Source organism: Carassius gibelio, chromosome B13 (assembly GCF_023724105.1).
Source record: "Carassius gibelio isolate Cgi1373 ecotype wild population from Czech Republic chromosome B13, carGib1.2-hapl.c, whole genome shotgun sequence".
NCBI classification, from domain to species: Eukaryota; Metazoa; Chordata; class Actinopteri; order Cypriniformes; family Cyprinidae; genus Carassius; species Carassius gibelio.
The window spans coordinates 19,410,228-19,421,030 of NC_068408.1; the positions used below are offsets into that span (position 1 = coordinate 19,410,228).

General features: G+C 37.9%; 1 protein-coding gene across 2 annotated transcripts; it reads left to right on the top strand.

The window, feature by feature from the left end:
* Positions 1-12: 12 nt before the first annotated feature.
* Positions 13-10,619, top strand: LOC127969768 (nuclear factor NF-kappa-B p100 subunit). 2 transcript variants are annotated; one of them, XM_052571863.1, is made up of 24 exons: positions 13-215; positions 714-769; positions 2,869-2,911; positions 3,155-3,224; positions 3,340-3,380; positions 3,571-3,669; positions 3,749-3,900; positions 4,079-4,191; positions 4,284-4,442; positions 5,045-5,149; positions 5,235-5,323; positions 5,438-5,576; positions 6,068-6,199; positions 6,311-6,487; positions 6,579-6,720; positions 6,972-7,086; positions 7,250-7,457; positions 7,553-7,722; positions 8,183-8,285; positions 8,472-8,695; positions 8,798-8,879; positions 8,974-9,137; positions 9,809-9,920; positions 9,996-10,619. In XM_052571863.1, exons 2-24 carry the CDS (start codon positions 753-755, stop codon positions 10,070-10,072), a joined length of 2,733 nt encoding a protein of 910 aa, XP_052427823.1. In that variant the 5' UTR covers positions 13-215; positions 714-752; the 3' UTR covers positions 10,073-10,619. The 2 variants fall into 2 exon arrangements, with proteins under 2 accessions (XP_052427823.1, XP_052427824.1); XM_052571864.1 differs by lacking the exons at positions 13-215; positions 714-769 and adding an exon at positions 1,542-2,670.
* Positions 10,620-10,803: the final 184 nt, after the last annotated feature.

A 10,803-nucleotide genomic window follows, 5' to 3' on the forward strand; every position in this document is an offset into this window, starting at 1 on the left:
TGATTGCGGAATTCCCCCAGTCGGGGCTTTCCAGGAGCAGTACAGCGAGCGATTCACAAAGTTGTCTGCTCCCGGTTTACTAAATATTTATTAAAGAAACTGGAACAGACTCGTTTGATGGATGGTGCATTTTGTTGACGTTTTTCAGGCATTTTTTAGCAGTGGTTTACTAAAGTCGACGACTGATAGTAGCTGTACAAGAATAAGAAAACAAGGTAAGTTTGATAAGTGCTCATGTAACTTAACGTTAGTAAAAACGAAATTTTCATTATTACCGATCAGTTTTGTAACAAGTAATTTGGGTCTTTGATAGTAGAGAATGCTACTCCGCTTTCTTATTTAGAAATATGACTAAGATATACATCAAGATGATACTTGATAAGTTATATAACGTTAGATAAATCTACTTTGAGCTTGTTTTGAAAACAGATGTACAATATGATGTTCCCTCGCGTACATACAGTAACGTACCACTGCATATTAATAACCAAACCGTTAAATTGCTAACGAAAATGTGAGCAAAGTTCATTAATGCCAGTTCTCGATAGTGTACAAGTCTTGTCCCGTGTGTTTAGCTGCTGCACGCGCGTGTATGCGGGAAATTCCCGTCAAAAGTCAGTACTTTTTGGATCTGACTTACATGTGCAGGGGAATCACATCCCCATTGAACACCGTGTACTCACTCATCATTTCCATCATTTTCAATCTGACAGGAGCCCAGAGACGCTTCGGATGACCCTGCAGAGCACAGAATGGCTGGAGCACTAAGGTACAGTTTTATCTCACGCATCCTAATGAGCTGTACACCTGTGCAACCTTTCTTAAATTGGGCACCACTGACACGTAACGTTACAGAGTTTAGATGCCCGATAACGCTTTCCTGGTTGGCAGCTGTGCACACTTGTGAATAAATATACTCCAAAAGGTTTGGATGTGATTTACATGGAGCATCTAGACTTGTAATTAGTCTAATGTGCATACTAATACAAAAAAACGTAATTTAATACGTAAATAATTTTAGGGTTAACAATACAGTACAATGGTTTAATTCATTATTTTTGTTTATGGAAGATTTGAAAGGGGTAAAATCAGATTTATTGTGATTTTTCTACATCAAAAAAGTTTTTTTTCACTTTAAAAAGGAATGAAAAATTGTTCGTTTTTATAAAAAAACTTTATTATGTGTTGTCTGTGAGGCTAAGTTGCTTGATTTTAACCTTATTACTGAGAACAGTCGGGTGTCAATAAAATTAAATATTCATCCAAAAATATATTTTGTGATTCTGTTGTAAGATATATATTTATTAATTATTATTATTATTATTGTTATTATTATTAATTTTTTATTAAATGCATTAACATACTGAAAGACATGTCACAAATAGATTTTGTTTTTGTTAGCATTTTTATTAAATTGGTTTATGTTAAAAAAAAAATATATATATATATATATATTTTACAAATAATTTAGTGATTTTGCACTGTTGGATGTTGATGTGGCCTCCTGGCGGTCCCCAGGCCCCTGTTTGACATCCATTGTTTTAGACTGACAAACCCATTTTCACAGTGTCATTCTTTTGCATTTTCTTAATGAATCTTTTTGTCTATATTTGACGTTCTTTAGATGTAGGGGTTGTTTGGCTGAAGTGAAAATGTTGTCATTTCACAGAAGAAGCACAGGATGTGGTTGACATCCAGAAGAGTTTTACTCTTCTGTTTCAGTGACGTCAGGATTTGCATTTCACTCAAAGTGAGCCCTGACACCTCAGAAAGAAAATTCATAGTTTACTCTGCTAGTTGTCACATGGGTTTAAGAATATCTGCTTCTTTAGATCAATCTCAGTACAGCTCATCCTGAACAGCACAAAGCTTCCTCATTCCTGTCAGCGGCAGTTTAAGTAACTCTTGTGCAATCCCATCATCCAGCCAAACATAGCCAATAATAGTAATCATAACAATGCTATAAACAAAAAGGAACATAACAATTTCTCCCCATGTATTAGTAGTTATATCATTTAGAGATCTTCAGCTCCAATTCCTGTATGAATTTAGAGTGGAAGTGTTCGTGGGTTTTAAGATTTGGCTGCAAGGGTATGCCAACAGATGGGGGGCAATACCCATCTTTCAGGGCTGTTCTCATGGCATTAGTTTTGGCGGAACTATGGGGATATCTGACTAATTCAGTTACACAGACTCAGTAATACATTCTGAGTAAATTACACTTGGGTGGAATTTTTTTGTCTTCGTAGAATTTCATCGAAATTTTGTTTTTTAAAAAGGAAACATTATAGGAATTTAGTTTCAAAAGTACCTTAAAAAAAGAAAAAAAAAAGGAAGGGAAGGAAATTCAAAAGCCTTTGGAAATTTAAGGGAATTCAGATATGAGCAAGCTTGATGTAAGAGTGTGAATTTTCTTGTACCTGCATTTCTCAGGATTTGACATCAGCGGCAGCAGTGAGCTGGTATTCTGGGGGCTTTCCTCTGTTTTTTTTCACTGCCTTACTTCCTGGAAGTAACGCAAGCAAGTCAGCCAGACAGAAAGAGGGAGGCAAAGTAGAAAAGAAAAAAATCCGGTGCGCATATCCTTGTTCTGACACTGAAAGTGAAACGGATTTGTGTGAGGTCTTTGTGTAAATCTGAGAGCCCTTTTCTCAGCATTGTGTTTGTCAGGTAGGCTAAGTGTACGCCTTCTTGTGTGTAGGTCAGAAGACTGCTGTGGGGGAAAAACTGGGGACATTAAATTCATCTGCTGGGGTTTACAGCGCAGTTGATGTTTTGAGCACCTTACCGCTCGGGTTTTTTGGAGTTCTGCGTCTGTCTCTGTGTGAAACGGTCTCAGTAATAGCTTCTCTTTCTTCTACATTACAGGATGGATGAAACACATTTTAACATGAAGTTTAGCAATCCTGAGGTGAGCCACATGTTTTCAATATTACTGCTGTATCTTACATCAGATGTTTGATTTAGAGTGACGTATTATTAGTTATCACAACATCAAAATAATTTTTGGCTTGTTGGTAATGAGTTATAATCTTGTAATTGGTGCATCCTTAATTTTCATACTCAGACACATTGTGATTTGAGCTAAAGGTTTGGGTTTAAACACCCATAAATATATACTTAATCTAAAAACACCAACTTTTTGTCCTTACAGTTCATGGTGGAGCTTCCATATCTGCACGAACCTTTTGAGGTCAAGCCTGAACCCTATGTGCCAGAGACAGGTAAGCTAACGATGTCTGTGAAATGCACTTGATGTTTTTTTTTTCTTTATTTGTTGTTCGTTTACCATTTGAAAATAAAGATGATTAACTATGTATGATCTGATCTTTATTTCAGTTCATGGGCCTTATCTACAGATTATTGAGGAGCCAAAGCAGGTACAAAAATCTTCACATGCTTGTTGTATTTGCTTCATTTCCACTGTATGTGACAAAGACTGACAAGTATTTCTGCATATATTCGTAATGTGCAAGCAATGTGGGATAATTCTAAAACATATTCACTGGAAATCCCCAAAAAACAGTGAGTAAGGTTTTACGTGAATAACACTGTATGTGTGCATTACAGAGAGGATTCAGATTTCGTTATGAATGTGAGGGCCCATCCCATGGTGGTCTGCCTGGGGCCTCCAGTGAGAGGAACAGAAGGACGTATCCCACAGTCAAGGTGGGTTAAGCCACATGTAAATATAGTGAAGTTTTTAATTTAAAAGTACATTTATAAAGCACACTTTCTCACTCTACAGGTGTCAAACTACGTGGGTCACGCTCGCGTAGAGGTTCAGCTTGTGACGCACACAGACCCCCCACGTGTCCACGCACACAGCCTTGTGGGTCGCCACTGTACTGACAACGGAATATGCACCATTGATGTCGGGCCTAATGATCTCACAGCACAGTGAGTGAACACTATTACTGTGCACCATGCTCATATGATCTCTCTCTCTGTTTTTATGAGTAAAGTGGATTGCGTAAGGCATTGTGTGTGTGTATCATCATGTGACGCTTGTGGCTTTTGAGTGGTGTTTCTGTGTAGTTGCTCAACCTTAATTCATCCTCACATCTTCTATGTCTAGATTCAGTAATTTAGGCATCCTCCATGTCACTAAGAGAGGAGTGCATGAAGTATTAACGAAAAGACTGAAAGAAGAGAAGAGGAGGATAAAAGAGCCTGGATGTAAATTTACAGGTACGTCTGTGATTTCACTCTTCAACTGGACATACAGTAACTCCTTACTGCTTACATCCTTGACATGCTTTCTCTCTCTTACTCTCATACAGATGCAGAGGAACAGGCTATTTTGCAAGAGGCCAAAGAACTGGGCAAAACCATGGACCTAAACATTGTGAGATTAAAGTTTACTGCGTATTTGCAGGACAGCAATGGGAGTTTCACAAGAGCCTTGAATCCAGTTGTCTCCAACCCTATCTATGATAGCAGTAAGTCCTGCCAAACAACAGATGCAAATTAACTTTTAATAAAGACCCCCAAAGTTGAGGGGTCATATCTACCAAAATAAATGAAAATATGTATACGCTTTGATTAAAAAGAATATATATATATATATTATAAGAAATAATATAATAAGAAAATTAGATTTTACTCTTTACTCTTACTTTTTATGTGGTTTACATTAATAAAAGACCTCGTAAGTTTTATTTTTTCCTTTTAAATTACGAATGTAATTAGTTTAGCGCCTTTGATTTTATTTTACAATTTAGTTTTACTGTAAAATTGTTCTATAATTATAGAATTTTCTCTGTTTAAATGTAATTATCACTTTGTTTTGAAAGAAATTACTTTTATTCTGCAGGGCTGCATTAAATTGTTCAAAAGTTATTACTGAAAATTTAAAAATAAATGCTGTTCTTCTGAAGTTTCTAATTATTAAAGTATCCTCGTTTCCACAAAAATATTAAGCAGCACTTAAAAAAAAAAAATGTATAGACTCAATCTTTTGAACGGCAGTGTAAATTAGAAAAGTGCGTGTTGTTATATAATCTTGTTATAACTAAAGTAAAATGTGCTGATCTTCGCCCAGAATCACCAAATGCTTCAAATCTGAAGATCTCCCGCATGGACAAAACCTCTGGATCAGTTCTGGGAGGAGAAGAGGTCTTTCTGCTCTGTGATAAAGTTCAAAAAGGTTATTATGATTTTCAAATTTCAAAAAGGATTGACAGTCCTTCCCATCCTTTCAGATCAAAGATGTTCATCTCCTTCTTTTCCAGATGATATTGACATTCGTTTTTATGAGGAGGAAGATGATGGAGGATGGGAGGCATTTGGAGACTTCTCCCCTACTGATGTCCACAAACAGGTTTGTGTTAAAGGGACACATGCATGAAACCGTTGACTACTCCAGATTTTGCCATCAGAGGCAGTTTAGCTTTTTACAGGAAATGTTTACTAACTCTGTTTTTATTCCCATCAGTATGCGATCGTGTTTAAGACCCCACCATACCGCTGCACAGATATCACACGTCCTGTCACAGTCTTCCTGCAGCTCAAGAGGAAGAAGGGAGGCGACTGCAGCGAACCCAAACAGTTCACCTATATTCCTCACAATCAAGGTTAGTAGTGCTATATTAAATATATACTCCTTTAACTGAAATAAAGCATTTAAACCAACAGATTTAGAAAAACTGTTCTAACATACGTATGGGGACCGTTTATATCTCATGCAGTAGCTTAATTGTTCCACTTCCTTTTTGGCATTATGTACATTATGTAGGTCTGTGGTTGGTTTCAGCAGTCATTAACCCGATCCTTTAGAAATCATTCAGAAACAGTTCTTACTATCAGTGTTATTATCAAAAGTTGTGCTGTTTAATATCTTTTTGTGGAAACCCGTCAGAATATTTATGAGAGAAAGTTCAGAAGAACTGTTTATTTTAAATAAAATAGAAACATTTCCATAGCATTGTAAATGTCTTGCTGAAATTTTTGGATCAATTTAAACCACCGTTGCAAACGGCTTTGAACATATGAATACTTTTTTTTTTAAACGTACTAACCCCAAACAGTAGTTTTGATCCTGACGTTGGCTCCTGTTTCCCCACAGACAAAGAAGAGGTTCAGAGGAAGAGGATGAAGGTACTTCATCAGTCCTACGATCACTGGCGGGGAGGAGGAGCAGGGGCCTATGGGGGTCCTGGATCTGGAACAGGAGGAGGAGGAGGAGGAATGGGAGGAGGTATAGCATATTATATTCCTAAACTCAGAGGCTTCTTGTGTAGATTGCCAGTTCAGTTATTCAGGTGTGCACTAGAACGTTCATACATGTAACAGTCAATTTCACCCGTAGGTTTTCCATTTAATCCTCCGATGGATGGTTCAGGGTTTTACATTGGTGGATGCGGTGGATTTAGCGGCGGGGCACAGATGTCAGGCTCCACACCACAGGCTGAAGGATCTCCGAATCAGTCGACAAACACACAAACTCAGTCTGGCTCTCAAATGCAACAGCAGCTCTTTCAGATTGGTGAGTAGAGTTATGCCAGCAATACTCAAGAGATTCATTTTAGGTGCATATGCGCTCAGTGATGTTTGTTTCCTTCCTGTATTGTTTCCAGCCACAGCTCTGCAGAGTCGTGCCTCTTTGATGGCAAAGTGCTCTGCTCGTGCTTTGTTACAGTACTGCAGCACTGGGGATGTGCGCCCCCTGCTGGCTCTGCAAAGACATCTGTGTGGAGTGCAGGACGAGAACGGAGACACGTATGTCCTTTCACATATCTGCCTTAAACGCCAACTATACTAAATTAAATACTTTTTTTTTATTATTATTATTATTTTTTAGCATAGCTACTTTGGATTAATTTATCTGCTTAATGAATAAATGCAAATAACACGTTTTTAATACATTTAACAATGGTACACAGTTACAATAGTGTTCAATGAAGAGGGGGAATAAGTAACACAATTGTGATCAGAAATGTTTTATTTTAATCTGTATTATTCTCCCATAGTCCTTTGCACTTGGCCATTATCCATCAGCAACCTGTTGTGGTACAACAGCTCATTCAGGCCCTGAACAACACTCCACAGCAGAAGTTCATCAACAAGCTCAACCACCTCAATCAAGTAATTTAACAGATTTACGCTCTTTTTAAACTCCCTGTTGAAATCCAAGAGATTTTAATGTTGTTATTATTTAAGAATTTCTATTTCATTTAGTTTTGCTATTAATGTCACCTAAATATTTCTTGTGGTTTCACTTAAAGTTCATCTTTCTGTTCTTCTCCAGGCTCCATTGCATCTGGCTGTGATCACAAAGCAGGCCAGGTTAGTTGAGATGCTGATGAAAACGGGTGCAGACCCGAGCCTGCTGGACCAGGAGGGCCGGACAGCGCTTCACTTGGCCGCTCACACCGGTGACGAGGCCGTGCTACGAGTGATCCTGGGTCTGCTGGGAGAGCGCCATGCCCATTTAATAAACTCTGCTGACTTCTCAGGTGAGACATACACATAGGTATCGTCTCTCAGTCTTCACTGAAATGGCGTTTTAAGGTTGCATCACATGTGAACATTTATTCCCCCTCTTTCGTAGGTCAATATCCAGTCCATCTCGCAGTAAAGAAAGACGGAGAGCACTGTCTTCGATTGTTGGTGGGGGCAGGAGCAAAGATTAACATGCCCGAGCAGAAAAGCGGCTGCACAGCACTACACCTGGCAGTGAGGGACAACTTTTTAAAACTGGCCTGTTATCTCATTACCGAGGTAAAGGACCGATGGAGTGCTAGCTCTTCTGTGGTCGTAGTTTCGGTTTAGTTCAGTAAATACTTGTTATATCACTATTAGGGGTTCACTATATAGGAAATCTGAGACTGATACAGATCCCCCACATTATTGTTCAAAGGTTTGACTTCTATTAATTTGATGACAAAATAAATTAAAACAGTAATATTGTAAATAAACGTACTATTTAAAATAATTATTTTTACATAAATAAATTTTTTTCAGGATTCTTTGATTAATAAAATGGTTAAAATAATGGCGTTTTCACTTTTGAGAAATTTAATGCATCCTTGCTGAATAAAAGTATGCATTTCTGAATAGTTCTGCTTTCATTCTTGAATATCACTGTGATGAAATACTGCGGCGGTTTCACCCTGATTCAACACTTTTTAAGCATACAGCCACAACAAAGTTTTATGTTTGTTTGTGGTTTCTTTTCCAGCTGCAGGCTGACGTGAATGCGTGTACCTACGGGGGCAACAGTCCTCTTCACCTTGCTGCCAGTCAGGGCTCTCCACCTCTCTGCTCCATGCTGATAGCTGCAGGTAACTGAGAAACCTTCTTTCCTACAAATATGAGTTAGAAGGCCTAGAAAGCACAATGAAATGTCATTAAGAAACATGGTGAAGATGAACAGTTTCTGTATAGCGTGTGGTTTTTAGTAAGGTCTTTTCATAATGTATGAGATTCATAAATTACGTTTGCTTAATTATCTTTGTCTTCTTTTTTAGGTGCTGATAAACGCATGGAGAACGACGAGCCTCTTTTTTTCCAGAGCTCGTCCTCCTCAGATGAAGATGACGAGAGCGAGAAGAATGAAGTCGACAGGCAGCTTCCAGATCTCATGGTTCAGCAAGTTCACTGCATGTCGATATCATCTGAAAGAGGAGCATTTAACCCACGCAAGAGACCTGCTGCGGGACACACACCATTTGACCTGGCCAAATGCCAAAAGGTTTGAGCTTTTCATCTGTACAATGCTTGTATAACCTGTGAACATTTGAAGGTGGATGAATAAATGCATGCAATAGATTTCATCTATTAATCTCTGCCTCAGGTTAGAGATCTTTTAGATGGCAGGAAAGGACCCAAGTCCAGTTCTCTCGCCCCCAAGAGGACCAAAATAACCACCGAGGAAGGTAATAAGATTTAGATGCATGCTTTACAGTATGTTCTCAGAAACCCATGCTTCTAGTGTAAGAAACCCATGCTTCTGTATTCGTCCTCCTACAGTGAACCAAGGTTTGGACAGTGAGGTGCTCACCAAACTGTGTAGTATTCTCATTGAAGACCATGTACCCTGGAGAGAGCTGGCGGAAAAACTGGGCATGCTCACACTCACTCACCTGTACCAGGAGAGTAGCTCACCCTGCCAGAAGCTTCTCGAGAACTACCAGGTAAGAGATGGACGTTATTCTCATGAATTGGTAAATTCTGTTTTATGTTAAACAGGCATTGGCAAGTTGCTGTTTGGAACAGCACTCTAGCATACTGATGACTTTATCTCCAGTATAAAGAATGTGGCATGTTATGCAAATTATCTATATGCATGGATTACTTGGATGATCATTTTATTTGCCAAAATGTGCAATGCACACAGTATAGCTCCTTGTTGTACCCCACAATCACTGCAATTGATATAACTTTTGTTTTTTAAATAAACAAAATTTAAACAACGACCGAACTTATCTTATATACGATGCCTTACCTAAAAACACTAGCTTTATAATAATTTATGTTTATATCATATTCATAAATAAAAAATAAAGCCAAACTAAGCTGCTACTGCTACTATACAGGTCCTTCTCAAAAAAATTGCATATTGTGAAAAAGTTCATTATTTTCCATAATGTAATGATAAAAAATTTATATATATTCATATATTTTAGATTCAATGCAATGAAATATTTCAGGTCTTTATTGTTTTAATACTGATGATTTTGGCATACAGCTTATGAAAACCCAAAATTCCTATCTCAAAAAATTTGCATATCATGAAAAGGTTCTCTAAATGAGCTATTAACCAAATCATCTGAATCAACGAATTAACTCTAAACACCATGTTCAGTTGAGTGGTGGTCCTGTGGACGGCCTGGTGGAGGCGCTGCAGTCTCTGGGTGTGAGTGAAGGAGTGAGACTGCTGAGAGACAGCCAACCCAGAGAGGACAAGCAGAGCACAGGTACAGGTTCACACACAGACAGAGAAACGAAAGCTTTCATCAGTAGACTGTGAATAAAACATCTTTCCTTTCCAGATTCTAAAGAGGACAGCGGCTTTGGGAGTCAGTCCATTGAAGAGGAGATGGGAAATCCTGCAGTGGCCAATCACTGATTATCAGGATCTAATCTTTGAGGACAACTTGGCACTTTATTTGACTGGTTTTTTCAGGTGCGAACTGGTGGACTGTTCATCATCTCAATAAAGTGAAAATACGGCACTGCACAGGATGAACTGAAACGGATCATTTGGAGGTCAAAAGCCCTGGCTGGTATTACATAACAGAAATACAACATGACAGAAATCAGTTGCTTTAAGACACTCAAATCTCTGTAGTCTTAGTGCAGTACTTTTATCTAAGCAACCCCTCAATTACTGAGATTTTACAGCTATTTAACAGTAATGCAACTGTCATTCCACAATCTCAGCTGTAATCTTGGAATATTTCTGCAGAATGCTCTGATATGAATGTTTCTTGCAAGCTCTGTTTTGATTTATATGCAACCTTAGGAAAATGCAAAGATGTGATGCAATTTTTAAATCACATTGGTTGTTTTTCTGATACATCTCTCTAATACTGTTTATTTATGTGTATGTTTGGTTGCAATTATACACTTGTTCAGAGTAAATATGTTTGTGTTTTAATAAAGGTATTTCATTATCCTGTGTCTTATACTGTATGTTGACTGAATATAGTAATAATAATAAATCTGCATATTAGAATGATTTCAGAAGGTTTTTGTGACGTAGCTTTTCCATCACAGGAATAGATTTTATTTTGATATATAGATATAATGAATGAGTTTGTAACAGTATTTCACAATAGTACTGTTTTTACTCCAACT

Coding starts and splice junctions, on each gene's coding strand:
- LOC127969768 (XM_052571863.1), top strand. Junction 6,488..6,578: donor ACAGCAGCTCTTTCAGATTG/GTGAGTAGAGTT, acceptor TATTGTTTCCAG/CCACAGCTCTGCAGAGTCGT. Junction 7,087..7,249: donor AGCTCAACCACCTCAATCAA/GTAATTTAACAG, acceptor GTTCTTCTCCAG/GCTCCATTGCATCTGGCTGT.